General features: G+C 45.6%; 1 protein-coding gene across 1 annotated transcript; it reads right to left on the bottom strand.

Moving 5' to 3' along the window:
- Window positions 1-11550: 11550 nt before the first annotated feature.
- Window positions 11551-14148, bottom strand: ISCA2 (iron-sulfur cluster assembly 2). The gene is made up of 4 exons (XM_067532010.1): window positions 14061-14148; window positions 12983-13151; window positions 12349-12464; window positions 11551-12115 (listed from the first exon to the last, which is right to left on the bottom strand). Exons 1-4 carry the CDS (start codon window positions 14120-14122, stop codon window positions 11941-11943), a joined length of 522 nt encoding a protein of 173 aa, XP_067388111.1. The 5' UTR covers window positions 14123-14148; the 3' UTR covers window positions 11551-11940.
- Window positions 14149-23233: the final 9085 nt, after the last annotated feature.

Here is a 23233-nt window from a genome sequence, read left to right as displayed (position 1 = left end):
AATATAAGTACCTGAATAGAAAAGAATGAGAGGAGAATGGGGAAAGAGGGTTAGAAAGCATCTCTTCAGCTGATGGCTCAGCCATGATTTAACAAGTCTCCTATAATTAACAACTGCAGCTCTGCTAGGAGAGATTCCAGCTGCTTTGCTTTTCAGCCTGCTCTATCAATTTTTCTCACACAGCTGACACTCTGAAACCCATTCATGTGAGAAATAGGAATGTGTACTTATTCATCAAATCTATCTGAAAAAGGAGGGGCAGGAAGAGGGCAGGAATGCAAAGGAACTCGGGGAAAATCCACCACGCTTGGGGATCATCCCACTTCAGCCCTTTCCTCCCTGCCTAAGCAGTATACAGACAAAGCCCTGCAGCTTCCACTGGATGGAAAGGGACGGTTAGCGTGATATGGTATGTAGGCTATCTTTGTGACCTGTGCATTGTGTCCTGTGCAACGAGTAGGGCAGGATGTACTTCACTATCCCCAAATTATCCAGACAGCACTTACTCTCACCATGCAGGTCTCTATTGGCACCATCCCCCTAGCAGCTTTCCTCCTGTTTAAGGGGCCTACTCCCTGATGATGTTATACTCTCATCTTGTTTTCTCATCAGCCATAAGTGAGAATAATTCAGACCTTCCTTCCTGCCAGTCGTTGCTACTTGGAATAGTCTCCTATTCCCAGGGCCCCAGCACCCTCCCTTCTCCTCCTTCAAGAAACCTCTACAAGTTGACTGTCTGACTGGCCTTCTCTGCACTTGAAAATTGTCATGTTCAATTTAGATTGTTCCCATTAGCACACGTCTAACATGCCTTGCATCCAACCAAGAGTCAGGTCTTGGTCATGCTAGAAGTTGTGCCAGGTGCCCTAGGCCTCCCATTAGGGTCAATCACAATTGCAGCTGAAATGGGATAGTCCAATCATATTCTCCTTGTGGAAGGAGATCAGTGTCATGTGACAGCAATCAAGGAAAATTAGGGTACAGCTCACTGACAGTGGCAAATTCGCTGCCATCAGATCGATCTATCCAGATCTATAGAGTGGTCAGTGAAGACCCGCTCAATCGATCCAGAAGTCGACGCGTTAAAACCACCCCCTTATGTGGCGTAGCGCTGCGTCGACGGGAACACATTTCCTGTCAGCGCAGCACAGTGAAGATGCCGCGTAGAAGAGGAGTTACGAAGTGGCCAGGCATTATGCAAGCTACTCTGTGTAGCTTGCGTAACTCCCATCGACCGCTGCCAAATTTCACGGTAAGTGGAGACCAGGCCCGTCCTCCCCAGGCTCTCTTACCATGCCCTGCATACCATAAATGGGGCCTCTCCTCACCTCCTCCTACCAGACCTGAGTTGCTGGGTACTGTAGACTCAGAACAGAATGCTGGTATTTTTACAGGTTCTGGAAACGGTCACATGCACTCATGCAGCTATACAAGTAACAGATGGACCCTGTGATGAACTCTTGATAATCTTTCTTTCTATAGCTGCTGCCCTTTCTCCTGGCTCCCCTCACTCTTTCCTCCAGCCCTGCTGGCCTAGCTCCAAGACCTAGGAAGGAAGATTATTTTCCAGACATTTTGCTCTCCTCTGAACTCTCCCCTTTTGTTTTTCTGTAAACCAGGAACCCATCACTGCAGGGCATCCCCATCTGAGGCCCACGCAAGGCAAGGAGTGCAAGCTGCTTACCTCACATTTCCTGACATTCCAATTGGTTCATCTCAACATAGCGTTTGTGACAGCATTGTATTGTTGGTTCATATTCACTTTACCCTCCACTCGACTCCCCTCTGAGGTCTGGCTGCCCAGCCACTATCCTCGATTTGAGATGTCTCCCTAAATGAACCACTTGGTTTGTCTTTATTGAATCTAGTCTTTCCTTGTAGGGATACCTGAAATAAGGAGTCCTATCTATCTAGGCATTTACACCACTCATCTCTGTAACCTCAGTGACATTTGTATCTGTCCATGCATTACTCTCTCTCAAACTCCTACGACGAGTGAGGCTGCAGGGCAGGAGGGGCTCATCATACACCCTCCTTGGTCCATTGTCCCTTACACCTCAGGAATTTCTTGCTGTTGGGGAGTTTACATGCCTCACCTGTAACCCAGGCCCTGAATGCTTACTGAAGTTGAAACCATCTCCAACCTTTCTGCCGTCTCCTTTTCCTTTGGTAAAATCTCTCTAGACCGTTCCATATCCCCGAAGTTCTCCCATTGCCCTGGGAAACATCCATGTAATTGGCTTATCCCACATCACGTTCACTTTAGTTCTTCTTACTCTGCAGTTCCAAAGTTCATCCAAAGGCCTGGCTAGTCAGGTCTCCTTTCAAACCCACAGGGCTCTCCAGACCTTCACACTTCCTCCCCTACCCATGCCTTATTTCTCTTCATTTCCCAGCAGTGGAGGAGCACTCTTTGATTTGCAGATCCAATTTTCTCTCATGTAATTCTTCACTGCCCTGTGAATTGGCTTTTCACGGATACATTTCTGCTTAGTTTGGAGAGGATTAAGAACTTCTTTCACTGTATCAGTCCTATTTCTGGCCTCTGCCAGTTATCTGGGAATATAGGACAGCGGCAGTGGAGGCAGAGATTCATTAACAGGCAGAGGGATCTGGCATGCAGCCCTATTGCTTCCCCTCTCCACACCATGCTCTCACCAGTGCAAGCAGATAAAGGTTTAACAACAAGTCTCCCTGTTATTTTTCCTCTGTCACCACAGACAGCTAAAGAATTCTCTCTCCCAAATACTATTATCTCTTACCTGCTTTTCAATGGGAATTTTCTATACTGAACATTAATCTGGCATGTTGGGTGTTTTCAGCAAGTATGTGCACACAGCAAGAGGGAGGGAAGTCTACATCTCCCCTGTCTAAGTATGAAGGGCATGGCTGTGTCGGTAGGCACTGGAGGAAAGGCAGAGCCACGCCCCCTTCCCCCCCAAAACTACAACATGGGAAGGCAGTCAGGGCAATCCACCCCTGCACTAGCTCAAAGACTGAGAATGGCCCCAGTCTAAGCAGCCCTTTACAGGAGCTAGCTATAGATCCCCCACACACAGGGGTCTAGTGCAAGGGCTGCTCTGGGCCAAGATAGGAGTATAGTGGGGGCATGAGGGAAGTTTCCAGGGTTATCCTGTGCCCCAATAATTCTGCCCTCCTGCAACGATCCATAAGTGGGGTCCTACCAAACTCAACCATGAAATCTGTTCTTTGGTGTACTTTTACTTATACTATAGGGTAAAAGTATGCAAAAAAGTACAGTTTTTCAAACTGGGTGTCCCGACACAAGAGGGGATCACAAGGCTAATGTAGTGGGAGTTGCAGTACAGCCCCCCTTACTTCTGTACTGCCTTCAGAGTTGGGTGGCCAGAGAGCAGCAGTTGCTGGCCGGGCACCCAGCTCTGAAGACAGCGCCATGACCAGCAGCAGTGCAGAAGTAAGGGTGGTATGGTGTGGTGTGGTGTGTTACCACTCTTACTACTGTTTTGCTGCTGGTGGTGGCAGCACTGCCTTCAGAGCTGGGTACCCGGCCAGCAGCTGCCACTCTTGGGCCGCCCAACTCTGAAGGCAGCACAGAAGTAAGGGTGGCAATACTGCGCCTCCCCCTACAATAGCCTTGCAACCCGCTCTTGGGTCAGGAGCCCCAGTTCGAGAAATACTGACTTAAGGGCTTTACATGTTTATATTTTGCTATTTTAAAATACATATTCATTCTTTGTTACAACACCATGAAATTTAAGATTTAAATATTGGAAACCATGAAATTCAAGATTTTTTTAAATGCTATGACTGTGAAATTTAAGAAAATGGACTGTGAATTTGGTAGGGCCTTCTCCAAGGCTACAGGATAATAAAAATTAGGACAGCACTCAGGTCTTCTCCCGTCTGCAACAGTGACTAAACCAGCCTCCCAGCAGTCCCTGAATAGAGCAGGCACAAAATGCCTTTTCGGTGCTATTGCCGATGCAGGTGAGAGAGTGGTCCATTGTCTCACACAGGTATCTTGTTCCCAAGAGCTCTGGAGGACAGTTGCTGCTTCACCCGTTGAAAGGACAGAGCAGGCATACCTTTTGCACCCAAGCAGCTCAAGACACATAGGGAAACACACCTCATCTAGACAAGGTAGCAAGGATGGCCAGTGTGTCTGACCTCAGAACCAAAGAGACAGAAGCTCCTCACATGATCTTCTCACCCACATATGGCTGTGTGCAATCTTTCTCCACATGTAGCGAAGACCTCTAACAGTCGGACAGTGTACCAGGCCTTTGTGGGCCCCATTGCTCTGCTGCACCCTGCCGCAGGAAACAATTCTCAGAGGAAATGAGTGTGTATTACACCTGCAGGCTTGCCTAGAGAAGCATCTTGAGAGTATCGATTTTGGGAACCATTGAGATCTTGTCCTCCAGCAGCTAGAAGGACTGGAGATCAGCATCAGCCAATCAAGGCTCAAAAAAGAGCTGCCTACTGCTAGCTCATAGTGAGAGAGTTCCTGGCTGGAGCCCAGGGAGGAAGGCAGGATTCTCCCTAGCCCACAGCCAAAGGAACCCGGTTGGGCCAGGATGTATTGCTGGCCACAACAGATGACAGGAATTGAGAAGGAACACAGCTGATTTAATCCTGGAGAGCGATTTAAGCCCCAGAAGGGTAACAAACCATTTGATTTACAATTGGTCCTGAAGGGCAAGAAACTTCTTGAGGGGTACAACAAATTCAAAATAGAAGGGGTTCAGACTGTGTAACCAACCTGGAGGCCTGAGCCCCAGAAGACCCACAGAAGTAGGCTGAGAGCCTGCAGGGAGTGCTAGGAGAGGAAGAGAGCAGCAGCACACCACCCCATCACCAGGGGCATGCACAGAAGTGATTGCAACCCACCGCACACAGCATTAGAGCACAATTCACCTCAGCCACTGGCACCTACACACTGAGATGGTTACCCTACTGAAACTTGGAAACCATTGCCAGTTCTCATTGCAGTAAGGCGGTGCCCGGATGGGCAGCATTTTTTTCTACTGCAAAGTTAGCTCAGAAGTGCACTGGATTTGATGGTATGTTTCCTCTCCTAATAACATGTTGGGTCTGCACTGATTTTGAAACCAGTTTTCTAGAAGTGTCATTGGCACCTTTGCAGACTCTGCTAATGACAGAGCTGTATTTTAGAGGCTCTGTTCTCTCTGACAGGACCCAGAAGATAGCAGGGGACAACTGTGCATCTGCAATATTTCCTGTGGGGTGCAACAGAGTTCTGTTGTCACCCTACTGTTCAACATATGTGCAAGACAAGACAAGGACATGGATGACACTCAGCTCTGTATCACCATTGCATCAGATTAGGACAGCGCAAGACACAGGATTTCTCCCTGAATAACCAAGATTAGGCCTTGGATGAGAAGGAATTGTCTGAAACTCAAGCTATGTAAGAAAGATAATATGCATACAGTAAAGGAACAACAGGTGGGAGTCTCAGCGTAGAGTAGCTTCCTTGAGCTTTGTGTTACTCAAGTTCATAAACAGGAAATCTTTTTGGAGCCTCAGATTCTGCTGAAGGCAGAGATGGTAGCAGCAGCTAAGAATGCTTCCCGCCCCTCCCCCCAGGGTCCCCATTCAGTCTTGGCTAGGATGGAAGCTCTATTCCACATGAAGCTTATTACACCTGTTCTCTGTGATCAGCACTCTCTTCCTATCAATTTCTGCACATAGGTCACAGTATTGTTTTTGACCTACACAGCTTTAAAGAGTGTGAACTCCACTGACCTTAGAGGCCTGCTTCTCTCATGGTGTTGTACCTGTCTGTTGAGGTTAATTGGGATGATCAGCATTCAGTCCCATCTGCATACAACCAGACAGAAATGATTCTCAGGGAGTGCCTTAGACTTTGGAATTTATCCTTCGGTCTCTGACCTCTGCCTGTTGGTCTAAAAGAGCCTGAATTTATCGACCTGGGGGAGTGGATTGAGATGATGGAGAGGAGAAGTGGGGAAAATGCCATAATGCCAATATCAGATCATTAAAAATAAAGACACATTCAGAAACATGGGGAGGAGGTGAGAAAGGAGCTGGATATGATCCTGTGGTTGCAAGCCTGGCCAATGGGGTAGTGGCAACAGCAGCAACAGGACTCTTGTTGATTGCACTTTTTAAGCACTGAACCAACTCTGGTAGCAGAGGAGGGCTCATTTTTTCAAAAACAGTGGAAGCTCAATATCAGCACCCCACCCCCCTGTTCAGGAAATGAGACCCACAGATAAAGCTGAAGATCATGGCAGGTTGCCATGGTAATGTGCATTTAGTCTCACCGTTTCCATGGCAACTGAAAGATATACCATTCTGTTCCTCTGAAGGATGCCAAAGGTAAATGAGCACTTTTAAAAACAAGGGCAGAAAGACTGAGGCCAGAAACTCTATCACTCCAGAAGGAAATATTAAAACCAAACACCTCCCCCACCCCTGGCACATACACGAATTATCTGAAGGCCTGAGACTAGGGACATTGCACACAGACTACCCCATTTGAGTGAGGAATAACAGTACCACATATTGATTGATTGGAAGTTGCTGTGCCCACTCCAGCAGGGAACATTTCCCTCCATGGCTGCACGTCCCATGGGGATACTCACACCAGCTTTGAACCATCTCTAATCAACTTCATTTACATCTATGATCCCAAACCAAATGCAAACCTGAGCTCATGTCTATCATCTACTCAGACCTCATCTACAGAGCTCCACACCCTCCCCTACCCTCAACCAGTCACAAACCCACTTGGTCTAATCCTAACCCCAAACACGAAACAAAGCAGATGCCTCCACTTAAACCCCAAACTCGATCCTACATCTGATACTATATCCAGTGACTCAGGCCCAGATTTAGGCACCTAATTCCCATTAAGAACATAACTCTCATTCAAGTTCAATACCTTTAAGGATCTGAGTCTCAGTCCAATCAAACTAGACTCCCCTCTGCGTATTAGCATGTTTTGTGTGAGGGGAAAAAAACCTGAGGGAGAGTTAGGTCACAAAGATGTTTTCCATTTAGCTCTAAAGAAGTTTGGTCCATGGTCACTTACTACTTGCAAAGGTAAGTTCCACAGTCTGTTCCTATGAAAGTTCTGTCTTCCGGACTCATGAGTCTCCCATCTATTGTCTGACAGTGATCCAGTGTAATGGGAGTTTATGGTTGCAGAGACAGCAGATCTTTGAAGCAAGTAAGGCCAATTTCATAGATGGAGCAGAATATCAGGACACAGACCTTACACTGACATTGTATGCAAAAAAGAGCAAGTGAAAAGAGCAGTGCACCGGACAGGTGTGTCTGCAATAACCTGTGTTGCCAAACAGACTGGCTGCTCTGTTTTGTGTGGCTTCGTTCCTAGATAACGAGTTGTATGACTGAGCCTGAAAATCAAGAATGCATTGCTCACTATGGCCAGGTCTGCATCTTCTGGCTAGTCACTGATAGAAGTGGGCATCTTTTGCCATTATGGCTGTTTTGGAGTCATTGCTACTACTGGATACAACACACCTCAAGGCTGACTTCATCTGAAGGCAGATGCCCTTGATAGTGGGCGATGTGATACAGGAGGCCAGTTCACTGAAGTATTTCCCCTTTCTTACCAGCATCACCTCAGTTTTGCTTGGGTTCAGCTTCAGCCAGGTGTTTGTTTCAGGCAGGCAGGCAGAGAGAGAGAGAGCTGGGAAATGGCACTACTTGCGTTTGATAGAAAGGGGAGAGAGAGCGAGAGTTGGTATGGTCTGCATCCTGCTGGCACTTACAGCCATTGGGCAGCTGCTGAGATAAGGTGGGCTGAGGTAGGTGTTGAGTAACATGAGGAGAGGATCAACCCTTGTAGGACTCCCAGGTGACAGCTTTGGAAGAGGAGGGATGGTTGCCCATGATGACTCACTGGGTTGGGTCTCAGAGGAAGGACCTGAGCCATTTCAAGGCATGTCCATTAACCCCTGCAGTTTCTTGGAAGTGGGAGAGGAGTATTTGATTATCTGTGGCATCAAACACTGCAGAGCGATCAAGCAGGATGGTTTGATACACTTCCCTCATTTATGGGAAGAGAGAGTTCTTCCACCACAGCAACAAATGTCATCTCAGTACCATTGCCTGGCATGAAGCACAACAAAGAGATCTAGAATTCTGGCAATTGACATGTGGCACTGGCATGACGGTCTTAAAACAGAGCAATGGCAGAGACACAAGCAAAGGATCTATCTACCATGTCCATTAAATTTGCTCTCAACAAGAACTCCAGCAATCTCTTCCTAGCCAAAGTCAGGGCTTCTTTTCCATCTTCCTCCCCAACAATTTAGCTGTCCTTGACACTTTTGATCATACCCTTTCTTGAAATTCTCTCTCAGCTTGGCTTCCATAATTATCCTTTTTTGGTTCTCCTGCCTCTCTGGTCATTCCTTCTTTGCCTCTTGAGGGAGTAGGTGGAGTAAGGTGTTCCTCCTGGAAATGGAGGAGGCAAAGAAACATATTCCTCCTCCAATCTCTCATTCCCCATTAGTTTCCACAAAAGGTCTGTCCTGGCCCTTCTTCTCCTTCTATACTCTTCCATTAGATGATCTTAGTGCACAGTGCTTCAGTCATCCTCTTTATGCCAATGACTCAGATCTGTTTCCCCATTCCTGACTTGTCTCATATCATCCAATCTTTTCCTGGATGTATCATGTTAACAATGCAACAAATACAAAACTGAACTCCTGATCCAGCCTATCCACTCCCACCATTCTCTAGAACTATGAACTGAATCATCTGCCCTTTTCCCTGGGCCTGCAACTTGGATGTCACCTTTGCCCCAAAGATTCAGACAGTGTCCAAATCTTGCCACTTCTTGCTCCATAGGATCGAAGACCAATCTTTTTCTGCCTATATACCCAAGACTCATGCAGTTCATCATTTCATTTCCATTAATGAATGGAATTCCATTTCTTCCTCTCTGGCTTTCCAGACACCCATATTATCCACTTCCTGTCCATTCAAACAACAGTTGCTAGGATCATTTTCCTGGCCTGTCCTCATTGTATCACCCTCAATCTTCAAAACCCCTTCACCCGCTCCCCCATTTCCACCAGATGGAGTTGAAACTTGCTGCCATAACCCTGAAGGCACTTCACAATTCTCTCCCTCCCTACTTATTTATACTTACCAACTCAACCCCGCCACTTTCCAGTATGCCACTGAGGCTCCCTTCAGACCCCATCCCCTTCTTCTATACCCTCACTGCTCACCATCAATGCCACCTCATTTTTTACCCTGGTCCTTCCTCACATTGTGGCAATCAGCCCCTAACATCAACAGTTTAGTTCAGGCATTCTAACTGTAAGACTTGGCATACACATCTAAGACTCCAAAGTACTTAGCATACCACCTGCTAACATTAATCAGTATTAGAACAACAGGTTCTTATTCTAATACTATTCTTTAAACCAACCAATGTACTACCCAATGACTGCTCATGTACCAGTTTGAGAACCGCCAGTTTAGTTATTTAGGTGATGGGCCTGATTTATTTAGAGTGCTGCAGTCAATGGGAGCTGCAGGTCCTCAGCACTTCTGAAAGTCAGACCCCACATTCCCAACTTCCTCTCTTCTCTCCGTTCCTATTCTCCAATATATCAATAGCTGGGAAGTTCTTAAAGTGTGCTCCTTAAAGGCACTAATGCATTAGACCATGGCAAATCTCTGGTGCATTTAGCCTTCTTTGCCAAAGGAGGGGGATTCTGGAGGGAACCTGATACTCAATTTCCATATGGCCTTTTTGCACCAATCCATTGGTGCAAAGGGGCTAGCACAGCCAACAGATTTGGCCAGCATGGGAAATTTCTTTTGGGAGGGTTAGAGCTGGTAAGAGCTCTATGCCACTCTCCCTTACAGCTTCCAGCACAGATTGTGTGTCTGAAGCATCTCTGAACTCCAGAACAGCCACTTTGGGCCACAGACAGACAACCAGACTGTCCTAACTTACACCAGGAGTTGTACTGATCCCCAGCCAGCCCCAGAACTGGGGAGTTGCAAAGCCACATTAACCCCTTTCTTAGGTCCTGAGACAAGCACAGCTCAGCCAGAACCAAAATTCGGGCCCAAAGTCTCTGTATACTGCTGTTCAACAATATGACTCTCAAAGAGTAAGGGTGCCACCTACTGAAATTACTGAGGTTTTGCCAACACTGCAGGTAGAGAAAGCTGCATATGTGGGTTTTCCGTACAATTGTGCAGAAGTGGCTCCAGGTGGCACTTAGCAAGTGTTCTTTAAGTCCCTCAGGGGACAACTTCTGCAAAAGAGGAAAAGTGATCTGTGTAGGGCCAGTGTTCCCTTATGCTACAGCAGTGAACAGAAAATGAGCAAAGAGAGGGTGAGGAGAAAGAGCAGAACAGGTACATTTAGTTTAAATTCCATATGACAAGCTGATTATCTATACAGCTTTAACATTGTGTCAAAGGGACAACTTATAATCCAGTCCATTTAGAAAAAAGGGTAAGTAATTTCAGGCTCTACTATACCATCACAGAGCCCCCTGCCATTTTTATCATCTTACAACCACTCTTACCTATTTTTCCATACAGGTTAAATGAGCCACAGAAAGGGATTTGACCAAGTTCAAACAGTACTAGAATCTGTTTCTTGGCTCAGAAAAGAATGTTTTCCAGTCACCTCTCTATGGCTTAGTTACCCTATCTAAAAAACCAGGGTTAATAATGCTCTGCATGTATACAAGGCTTTAGATCTCACATTTTAAGTGCATAAGATTGGAAACATTTTGTCTGAGAGGAACTGTAGTTTGGTGAAGAAAACATGGATCTAGCACAGAGATAAACATGCTCTTCCCAGATGTGTCGCAAATTTAACCATGGGAGTTTAAGCAAGTCTGTTCTCTGTGCCTCCCAAGCCACCCTTTCTACAGCATGGTTGTGGCTTGGCCCTGTCCATAAAAGGAATGAGAGATTTGTTTCTCTCCTAAAAGTGGAAACAAAAATTAAGAGAGTAAATTACAAAGCAAAAATTAGGAAAATGCTTTAGATTATTAAATCAAAGTGATGTGCAGGACAGGATATAAGGGCTCCCTCCCAAGTGCAATCACAGGCTCTCCAATCCACCATGCAACTTATACCTTGCTGGCAAAAATAGAGACAGTTTGAAAAGCCATTTGCTTGTCCATACCACTTTTTAAATTGAGTCAGGATGAGGAGCAAACCAAATTGCTTTTTTTTTTTTTAAAAAGCCCTAACCCTAAAGCATTAATCTCCCCCCTCCCCCACATCCACCTTTCTGCTTCACATACATGTACCTGGCAGAATAGTATCCCCTCAGCTGCTGGCTGCTCCCTGTAGGCAGGTAGGCCACGAGAGCAGTGGGGGAGTGCTTGCTGTTGAAGATCTTCAAGAATAAGGAGATCAATAGAACAAATTTTCTGGGAAGACCCACAGCTAGTTGGAAAGGGCAGACACCCCAGGAGTCCCAGAGCCAGTCAAAGGGGGAAAATAGCCATCTCCCTATAGAGACCTGCATTCTAACCACACTTAGAAAAGTATAAAAATATAAACAATGGAAACAGATTTTTTTTTTTTAAATAATGTCAAATACACATGTACAGGCATTTCTCAATTAAACAGGCAGTTCCACGTGTGGGATAGGTTAGGGAGATCAGGGTAGCTCATTATGCTCACAGTTCCTGGAGAGTCATAGAGGACAGAAGATGTCCTATGTGGGGTTTCAAGCCTATTTCAAATCCTTGGAGGGAAACTCCTATAGGTCTTGGCTGCAGACCCAGTTCAGCAGGCAGATGGGGATATTTGCAGTAATTGCATAACAGAATGAGGCAGTGGCCTGGGAAAGCTGAGAAAATAGCAAAATGAGAAACCCTTGGAGATGATGCTGAGTACAGTCTCTGGCCCAGTGTCCACCCAAGCAACACCCACGGAGGAGTCCACTCAGAATTTGACGGAGAAGGACGTTCCACACGAGCAGCCCTGCTCGGCCTGTGGATTGCTCACGACCTGGAACGAGTTGCGAATCAGCTCTTGGCTGAAATCCACCATTGCACCTTTCACAAAGGACAGGCTGTCCATATCCACAACCACACGGGCACCATCTTGTTCAAACACTCTAGGAAAGAAACACATGTGGCTTGTTATAACCCTGCAGACATAAAAGGGAAAGGCACACTTCCAGCAGTATAAAGAACACGCTGTGATCATTTCCCTCCCCTCACTGGGCTGTGATCACCCACTTCCTCCCTTCAACATACAGCATCATCACACATACACCCTTCTTATCACCTTGGTCCACAACAGCGTCCCCCATCTCTCACACTCACACCCTTTATCCTCCATCCTTGCCTGTCATCAGGATTGATAACTGTGTCCAAGGAAAACTTGTACTGGAATCCAGAGCAGCCACCTCCCTCCACCTGCAGCCTGAGAAACTCAGACCCTTCTATAATCTCCAGCAGCCTCTGCAAAGCAGAAAGGGAGGAGCATTACAAGATGTGCAACATTCACATGCAAGCAGTCAGCCTCAAATCCTATATCAAGCCTGCAAGATGCCTCAACAGAATGATAAGGGCCAGAATCAGAGCAGTAGGGAAGGGGCACCTGTATGGCCTTGTCATAAGCAGCCAGGCCTGCAGCACACCCGTCCACCACAACCACAGGTGGGGAATCCCTCATGCAGCTCATTTAAGGGATGAGGAAGAAATAACTGATTTAGCAAGACTCAGCTATCATTTAGTCTATTGCCTCAAAGGGGACTCTGTGTCTGAAGGTGGGGGGGGGGGGGGGGTATTAGTGAACTATGGGGATGATTATAAAATGCTTTGGAAACCTTTAGGTTAAGGAGCTATAAGTACCATGATGTTACAGGCACTGCAATAGCAGGGAACTTCATGCTTAGGGCATGGCAGGCACTGCAACAAACTTCTCAATAATACACAGACATAATGATACACCAGGATTGCCTTCAAGAGAGTTGTACCTTCACACAGCTGTTGGTGAGGTAGATCTGTCCCTCCTGAAAGTCACGCACTGTCTCCCCTGATTTAGAAGAGGATGATGCCCACTGCACCCTGATGCGTGGTACACGGGCTCCATTCTGAGAAGAACAGGGTGGTGTTCTCACTAGGTGCAGCAAAGTAGGGGAAAAGCTGTGAAAAGATGGGGATGGAAACAGTCAGCAATGCAGGTGAAGAACACAGAGGCTACTAGAGCACAGCCCCAGAAAGGGGATTTTGGGAAGGGAGGTGTGGAAAAGAGGGTAGAAAAAAACCTGAGATAGATAGGGAGTGTCAAGGAGAAGGAGAAATGCCTAATCTACAGTGCTTCAATGTACACATAGCTAGTGCCAGCACCGAGAGATTAGAGAAACAGGCTGGTTCACAGGTTTGTCTGGTCCCCGGTATTCCACACCAGATGTTTTCAGAGGCAGGAGCAAAGAACCCAATGCGCTGGGCTGAACTGCCCTCAGGGGGCGTCCCTGGGAGATGGCTTGTGCCCTGAACCAGGAGCACCCATACCCATCACCTGTTTGTTACCTTATCTAGATACCTGGGGCCACCCTCCTTCGCTCCAGGCGATAATATTTTGCCACCTGCTGCCAAGCCCCCGGCCCGGCGCTGGCACGAAGGAGTCCCCCGGAGCCCCAGGCCATCGTTCTAAGCCGGCTTCCTCAGGCAGGTTCACACCGCCCGGGCCGCGCTGCGCAGCGGAGCTAAGCGCGCCCCGCCTCAGCCCGAGACTCGGCGTGGCTCGTGTTCCTCGGACGGAGCGCCAGCGCCACTCGGCCGCCTGCCCCACGTCCCTGCCGCCTGCTCCGCTCCGGGAACGGCCGGCTCAGGCCAGGCGCCGCACCACCGGGGCTCGGCTGCCCGGGGAGGGAGCTGCAGGCGCTCCGCACCCGGGCAGCGCGGCCCCTCGGTGCCCCGAGCGTGCAACGCTGCTGTCAGCGCGGCGCCCCCCACACGCGCCGGGGCCCCTGGGCTCGTGTCCTGGCTCCGCCCGAGCTGAGATGGGCGGGGGGTGGGCCCGGCACCCCGGCGGGAAGGCCGCAGCTCTACCTGCTCCTACCGGCGGGCCGCAGCCTCCTCAGACAACTCAGCCAACCCCCTACCGCCGCCATCTTGCAGCAGGCCCCGGAGCCGAGCGGCCCGTGGATGTGCCCCGCCCACCTGCCTCGCCGCTATTGGGGCAGAACCCGCCCCGCCCCGTTCTGCGGGCCGGGTGATGACGTGGGCCTGCCCTGACCGCTGAGTCTGACCCCCAAGCAGCAGCCGCGCAGGCGGGGCCACCTGACACTGGCAGGGCTCCGAGGGAAGGTCGCCGCTAGGGTGACCAGATGTCCTGAGTTTATAGGGACACTCCTGCTTTGTGGGGCTTTTTCTTACGTAGGCGCCTGTTCCTAATCGGAACAAGTTTTCACACTTGCTATTTGGTCACTCTAGGCACCACCCCGCTTTCTCCAACCGGGGGCCCTTGACTCTGATCTCACCCCCTGCGAGTCCCAGCGCGGGTCAGCTCCCTTCTTCGGCCCTTCTTGCCTTCCCTCTCCTGTGCCTGCTCTGCCCTCTGCCAGCCCTGCCCGCCTGGGCCCTGGCCCAGAGATGCACCCACTGGTTAAACCATCTGTCCCCTGCTTGCCCACATGCTCCATCTGGGGAGTTCCTGGCCTGCAGTGTCATTGGTAGGCAATGGCTGTGCTGGTGGGAAACTCACTGTCCCAGTAAGGGAGGCAGCCAGCACTGATGGCCCTTGAACCGCTTTCGTCAGCCCTCTCCTAGGCCTTGCATCTCCGGCACCAGCGGGATAGTGTCTACAACACCGCACCACCCAAATTGGATGTTTTAATCCAACATAGGGGTTACAGTCCAAAGTGAAGGTCACAAGGAAAAATGGTGAAAAGTTCCAGAGGGAAAAGTTTCCACAGGGAAAAATGGAGCTTACAATCGGACACAGCCAAACCCGCAGTCATACACACACACACACACTCCCATTGATTTAAATGGTGCTGATCATATGCATGAAGTTGAGCACATGGATAACCAATTGCAGGATGGAAGCCTACAGTTAGTTGCCTGTCATGTGTTGTGTTCTGCAAGAGTTGGTCCAATTAGCCAGGTGGTGAACCTGACTCCCAGGATGAGAGAGGGCCACTAGGAGAAACGGGCATCTGCTCTTGGTTTATTTATGTCGTCTCAAACCTGATGATATATGCTTGCCTGTGTAGTTTACCTTTTCTTGTCCTTGGATTAACTATAATAATTACTATGGAATTATTAAAGTATCAGAGACAAGCTCACGGAGGAAATCAGGATGCTAATCCAGTTGTCAGCAGCATATTTATGAATCCCCAAACTAAGGATAATGTAAATCTTAATTAAATAAAAGTGTTTCTTTTTATGTCTGTTGCTATTATTTAATCAGCATCTTTTAAGGCGTGATGCTGGGGGAGCGGATAGATTGCTCCTGTAGACTGCAGCCAAAGAAGGGGGTGGGTATTCTGTCTTCCCTTTAATCACTGTGTCACCCTCAATTCTTTATTGCCTACAGTGTGTTTTGGAATGACCTCTGTGTACTGGATTACCCTGCTGCATGACAACATGTCACACTAAATAGGTATTTAGCAAACTAATTGCAGGATTGGGGCCTAACTGATTGCTGATACAGAGGAGGGAGTAAAAAATAGGGGGGAGGGGAATCCAATCTCTTTTAGTGTTTGTGATTTTAGGTGTTTTTAATAATAGTAGTGGCAAAAATGTGACAACATGACTTCTGTTTATACATGTTGCCCAGATTGTAGATTCCCTTGCAACCTGAAAGTAAGGTATGATGTAGGCCTAGAGAGAATCAAGGGTGAGCCATCTGGGCTCATTTACAACTGATTTCATTAATACTTTATTAGCAAGACAAGCTAGACAGATGTCATTTGGGTGTGAACATGGTACTAGCAGGGATTCTAGCATATGCTGGCATGCCTGGCAATGAAATGGCAGAGAAGAAAGCAAAAAATGCTTTAAAATGGAGAAACTGATATAAAGATTCCTTTGAGTAAGCAGGAATTTGACAATTTAGTTTAAAAGGATTTTAAAAGTTATACCAAGAATTGTGGACCAAGGAGAAAAGACGATTATATGAAGTATATCCCAAAATAGAGGATAATATGCTACTCCAAAGTTATGAAAGGATCAGTGAAGTACTCATATTTAGGCTGGTGGCTGTGGTTTGAATAATAATAATTTATATTTATTGAATAGACATAAATATAGGTTATGTAACATATATAAGATTAAAGAAACAGTTGATTAGTTAATATGGGTGTAACTTGAGTGTTCCTCAGGAAAGAAAGTCTTTTTATGAAAAATGTATGTTTTTCAGGTGACAGAATATTCTATGAGGGTTTTGTGAGGGCATCGGGAAAGTAGGATAACATTAAAAAAGCTCTACTACGTTTTTTTAAGGCTATAGAGCAGCATAAGAGATGGAGTGGCATGACTGTACGAGGAATATAGTAAGTGGTGGTTAGACTCAATAGGTGAGTCTGCTTAACCATATAACAGAAGAAGAAGGTATTGTCCTAGTATATGAGAAGTAGACCCCTCAGATAACTGTTAGAAGTAAGTATGACAAGGTATGGGTTCATGCTGTGTAGGGGTCCCCTTGCTTGTTATTAGTGGCCATGCTTAGCCTAGTAGTTAAGCAGTGTACTGCTGTCTCTCTCTCATCTAGGTTCATGCACAGGATTTTCCCCTCATGGCTTTTCTTTTAATTTAATTTTTTTTTAAATCTTTTATGATCCCTGCTAATGATATCTCTTTTGTGCACTCCCTTGTATTTCAGACACTGGAGCAGAGAGTGTCTCTGTCCTCTGCTCTTCTTTATCACCATGATTGCTTACTTAGTTCTATTTTCTGGGTTTGGCCTGTGCTTTGTGTTTCCTTCCCTAGTCTAATTGCTGGTTCCTTATTTGGTGAATATCTGCTTTAGCTCTGCTCAGTTTGCTGCTCTGAAGTAATCTGCTCATCTGAAGTATGAGCTGTGTGGGGATTTATTGTAGTCTGGTTGTTTTAATTTGCTAATAAAGCACTTTGAGCACACTTCAGCTTTGGGAGGGGTTTGCTCTAATGATTTCGAAACTAGTGGTAATAAGGCCTAAGGAGTGAATATCTATATCATGAGTGGCTCATGCTTTCATTTGAATTTGAGTTTTGATCGTCTAGTGCTTTGTGATAGAAGAAGCATTTGCTGTCCTAGTTCACATGGCACCAGAACTTGACTGTTCTTTTCTGGATACTGATTAGGATGGGGGAAATGACTCAGTTCTGCTCTTTGCTGGATTGTTGCTGCTGGAGTTCCTGGGTATGTCTGTGTTAGTCTGCTCAACTGCAAATATAAGGTTGTTATACGGATTTTGTTTCACTGGATGTAACTGGTTGTTAAACTAGAACCCTGGACTCTGCTCTCATATCCAACAATTGGTTGGTTTACACTACTGAATAACTCTAGTGGTAGTCTTATTGGTGGTACCTAGTGACTTCCTCATTCCACCGAGTTCTTTCATTCAGTGCTTTTATAAACCGTCTTTTGTTCCCAGCTGTATTTATAATGAGACCTGTGTATGCATAAACTAGGGTGTGTTCAATTTCCATGTCTGCAGTACAACATTGATCTGTTTGGGTTATTTTGAGGCTTTCTGAAATGTATTTCTGAAGCACTTTTTCCGAGTTGACTTGTAGGGCCCCTGTGTTGCAGTAACTTTCAGAAGGTGTGAATTATTTTTTAAAATTGTATTCTGCATTTGATGCCTTTATAACAATTCTATTTTGTAGCATTTTTAAGGTCCAGTCCCGGTATCAGATTAAACAAATCTTTTTCTCAACATCTATGAAATAAGCACATTTTCTCCTTTATTCTCTTTATTCTTTTTTATTATTATCATGTTTATGAATGAGCATCTATTGGAGCAAAGATGTATTTTGTGGGCAGTTCCTCAAGGAGGAGTCCCATTTAACTCTCATGGAGTACATTGCTGAAGGTGAATATCTATCTTGTTTTATTAAGGCTGCTACAGAATAGTTTGGGATATTGCTGCTATTACAGAGACCTATATAGCTGTTTAGTCAAGAGTAACTCTGTTCAAAACTCCAGCATAAGCAGGCTTTGCTTCTGGAACACTAAGACTGGAGGTGGATAGAAGGAAATTCATTCTGAGGGCCCTGAGGAAAGAACTCAAGATACACATGTCAAAGAACTCCGCAAGAAGCTGAACCAGAAGAGGTACTTGGGTGGGTTTAAAGGGGAAAAAAAATCTATGGACATCTGGTTTCAGAGGACAAACCACCCGCTTAGCATTTACTTTAGAGAGGGTTATAGTAGGCACGAAGAGATCTTTGTTTACTTGAGACTCTACAAAGTGAACTACTTATGAACCTCCCAGGAAAATTCCCCTATCATTCTAAAAGAAAAACCGTGTTTCCTGAAGTGATGGAACTGTTGAAAAATCATGGCTGCTGGAGGGAGTCTTCCACAGTGGTACTAATTCTCTTGGTGTCTCCTCATCTGGAGGTTCTTGTCTGGGGGACAGACGCTCAGATCATCTGTATATGCAGGAGCTTTACCTCTGAGTGATTTGGCAGTATCCTTGAAGCTGAGTGGGGAGATCACAGGGACAGAGGTCTGAAAAGGGAAGGACTGAGGCTGCATTATCCCTGTCTCAAGGCATGTGAGCATTGGTTTCTTTGATCTGCTACTGGCGTGACCTAAGAAGAGCTAAATATTTCCTACAGCACAGAATTAGTGTAGAGTGGCTTTAAATCTAGCTTGGGGTGCAGGACTGAATCAAACACCATTTTAAACTTTATTAGAAAGCAGGTGAAAATGTATCTATTGTTGGCACTTTTTTTAGCCATCTTCATGTTTCCAATATCCATGGAGTAAATTGGGAGCCCATGGTTTGGTGTTACAGGAGGATTATGCAGCAGCCACAACACGAGTCACTTCTGCTTCAAGGCAAAGAGTGCAACTGCCTTGTAGAAATAATACTTGCTGAAATCCCTTTTACAAAGTCTGACTAATGAATGAGGCTACAGGTCAGCCTGCTGGCACTGCTCACTCACCCCAGTACTTGCTGGAGTTGCTTAAAGGAAGAACATTTCCACTTGATTTTGCACGAACTCCTTCTATTGCTCTAGCTAGGCTCTGCCCTTGGGTTGCTCCTCTTCTGTTGCATGTGAATGCCCCCATCAGCTGCTCCTGATTCCCCTCCATTCTCTTAGAAACTGAATTTACCAATAAGGAATTTAGGAATAGGTGGGTTTCCAAGAGAGGCATTGGGCAGAGGGCCTACTAGAGGAAGCCCATGTATAACTGTTCTGGTTCTCACCAAGGTTCTGTTCCCACAGGACCTGCTGAGTAGGTCACAGCTCCTCCCCCAGGGCTCTCTCCCTCTCAAACCAACACTTTTCTTGTTGATCTTAGACTTCCTCTCATCTAGGGTGCAGCCTTGCTCACACTTCCACCTAACCTCATTTCTCCTGCACTCCAGCCAAGCCGCTCCTTTCCTCTCCTTTGCCAGCTTGCCTTCTACAGAGGCTCAAAGTGGATGTGAGATGAAAAAGGCCTATTGGGTCACTTTTCCTTTGGACCCTTTTTCCAGGACAGTCCATTTTAAATGTCCTGAGTGATGGGGTTACCATCACTTTTCATGGAAAACCACTCCACAGCCTAATCCATCTTGCTGTTGGGAAGCTTTTCCTGATATCCAGCCTGCATTTTCCTTTCCTTAATTTAATCCCATGGTGTGGTATGGATTTATATAGTTGTGTTCTGATATTTTCTGTCTTATCTATCCCTTTCCTAATAGTTCCTAACATTCTGTTAGCTTTTTTGACTGCACTGCAGATTGAGCAGATGTTTTCAAAGAACTATCCACAATGACTCCAAGATCTTTCTTAGGGTCTAAATTAGCTGTTACCACTCATCATTTTGTATGTGTAGTTGGGATTATGTTTTCCAATGTGCATTACTTTGCATTTATAAACATTGAATTTCATCTGCAATTTTGTTGCCTAGTCACCAAGCTTTGTGAGATCCCTTTGCAACCCTTCGCAGTCTGCTTTGGACTTAACTAGCTTGAGTAATTTTGTATAATGTGCAAATTTGGCACCTGTCTACTCCTTTTTCCAGATCATTTATGAATATGTTGAACAGCCTTAGTCCTAGTACAGATCCCTGGGGGTACCACAATTTACCTCTCTCCATTCTGAAAATTGACCATTTATTTCTACCCTTTGTTTCTTGTCTTTTAACCAGTTACTGATCCATGAGAGGACCTTCCCTCTTATTCCATGACTGTTTACTTTGCTTAAGAGCCTTCGGTAAGGGACCTTGTCAAAGGCTTTCTGAAAGTCCAAGTACACTATCCACTGGATCACCCTTGTCCATATGTTTGTTGACTCCCTCCAAGAATTCTAAAAGATTAGTGAGGCATGATTTTCCTTTACAAAAGTCATGTTAACTGTCCCCTAACAAATCATGTTCATCTATGTGTCTGATAATTCTGTTCTTGCCTATCATTCAAACAATTTGCCTGGTACTGAAGTACTGAAGTAATCTCTGGTAATTGCCGGGATCGCCTATGGAGCCTTTCTTTAAAATTGGCATCAGATGAGTTATCCTCCAGTCATCTGGTACAGAAGCTGATTTAAATGATAGGTTACATACCACAGTTAGCAGTTCTGCAGTTTCATATCAGAGTTCCTTCAGAACTCTTGGGTGGATACCATCTGATCCTGGTGACTTATTACTGTTTAATTTATCAATTAAACTTCCTCTATTGACACCTCAATCTGCACAGTTCCTCAGATTTGTCCCCTAAAAGGAATGGCTTGGGTGTGGGACTCTCCCTCACATCCTCTGCAGTGAAGACTAATGCAAAGAATTAATTTACTTTCTCTGCAATGGCCTTATCTTTCTTGAGTGCTCCTTTAGCATCTCAATCGTCCAGTGGCCTCACTAATTGTTTGGCAAGCTTCCTGCTATGTACTTTACAAAATTTTGTTGGTAGTTTTTGAGTCTTTGGCTAATTGCTCTTCGAATTCTTTTTTGGCCTGCCTAACAATACTTAAACTCTGGCAAGTCAAGTGTAAATGCTCCTTTCTATTTTCCTCAGTAGGATTTAAATTCCAATTTTTAAATGATGCCTTTTTCCTTGTACATGCTTCTTCTACTTTGTTGTTTAGCCATGGTGGCACTTTTTTGGTCCTCCAACTATGTTTTTTTAATTTGGGGTATACATTTAATTATGGTATTTTTACAAAGTTTCCACACAGCTTACAAGCATTTCACTGTTGTGACTGTGCTGTTTAATTTCTGTTTAATTAGCTTCCTCATTTTTGTGTAGTTCCCCTTTCTGAAGTTAAATGCTACTGTTGTGTGCTTCTTTGGTGCTTTTTCCCTCAAAAGGATCTTAAATTTAATTATATCATTGTCGCTATTACCAAGCGGTTCAGCTATATTCACCTCTTGGACAAGATCTTTTGCTTCACTTAAGACTAAATAAAGAATTGCCTCTCTTCTTGTGGGTTCCAGGACTAGCTGCTCCAAGAAGCAGTCATTTATGGTGTCATGAAACTTTATCTCTGCATCCCGTCCTGAGCTGGTATGTACACAGTCAATATGGGGATAGTTGAAATCCCCCATTATTATTGAGTTTTCTATTTTTATAGCCTCTCTAATCATCTGGAGCATTTCACCATCACCATCCTGATCAGGTTGTCAGTAGTATATCCCTGCTGCTATATTCTTATTATTCAAGCATGGAATTTCTAGCCATAGAGACTCTATGGTAGAGTGTGATTCTTTTAAGATTTTTACTATATTCGACTCTGTGCTTTCTTTCACATATAGTGCCACTCCTGCACCAGCACAATCTGCTCTGTCATTCCTATATATTTTGTACTCTGGTATTACCATGTTCCATTGATTATCTCATTCTACCAAGTTTCTGTGATGCCTATTATATCAATATCCTCATTTAATACCAGGCACTCAAATTCACCCATCTTTTAGCATTTGTATACAAACACTTATAAAATTTGTCACTTTTTAGCTATCTGCCCTTATGTGATGTAATTGAACGGGACTTTTCCATTTGACTGTTTATCTTCAGTTCCCACCTGTACTTTATCAACTTCCATCCTCTCCTCCTTACTAGGATATAGAGAATTCCCATTAATAGATCCTCTCCTAAGGGCTGTCTGTCTGAACCTGTGCTCCTTTGCACCCATGGGCGTTCCTGCAGCCCTTAGTTTAAAAACTTCTCTACAACTGTACATAGAGCTAGTTCGAGCTCTAATTGTTTTATTTATAGAACAATCTTGTACTCCCAGTCTAAGGGCCCAATCTCATTCAAAGGGCAGGAGCAGAGGTCAGTGCTGGAAGAAAGTGGGATAACCAAAGAAATAGTACTTGGACCCTAAACTTTTCCTCCATAACTTAGTCCCACCAGTGCCCTATCCACTTTTTTCTGAGGGGAGGGGAAGGACAGACAGTGGATGTTGGGAAGCCATAACTGCAAATCCTTGTGCAGCTCCATGGGCAACAGCTCACACAGATGAGAGCAGGCCATTGATTTCCCTCCTGCCCCAGGGACCAGGGAGAGGTGTAGGTTGAAGTGGAAAGCACATGCCAATCTCTCTCCTCTCCCTGAACAATGGGTGAAAGACCTTTTCTTACAACACTCCTGCTAACACATCCCAGATGATGCTTGCTTTTTTAGCAACAGTGTTACACTGATGACTCATTTAGCTTGTGACTCACTATGATCCTCCGCTCCCTTTCCACAGTACTCCTTTCTAGGCAGTCATTTCCCATTTTTGTATGTGTGCAACTGATTGTTCCTTCCAAAGTGGAATACTTGGTATTTGTCCTTAGTGAATTTCATCCTATTTACTTCAGACCATTGCTCCAGTTTGTCCAGGTCATTTTGAATTTTAATCCTATCCTCCAATGCTTTTGCAACCCCTCCCAGCTTGGTATCATCCACAAAATGTATCAGTGTACTCTCTACGCCATTATCTGAATCATCGATGAAGATATTGAACAGAACTGGACCCAGAACTGCTCCCTGTGGGACCCCCCTCAATATCTCCTTCCAGCTGGACTGTGAACCAGTGATACTCTCTGAGAACAATTTTCCAACCAGTTATGCACCCACCTTATAGTAGCTCCATCTAGG

This window comes from Emydura macquarii, unplaced genomic scaffold (genome assembly GCF_026122565.2).
Source record: "Emydura macquarii macquarii isolate MOO-44397 ecotype Brisbane River unplaced genomic scaffold, CSIRO-AGI_Emac_v2 contig_374, whole genome shotgun sequence".
Taxonomy (NCBI): Eukaryota; Metazoa; Chordata; order Testudines; family Chelidae; genus Emydura; species Emydura macquarii.
Note: the sequence above shows the minus strand (reverse complement) of the source record. Positions and strands in the feature narration are given on the sequence as shown.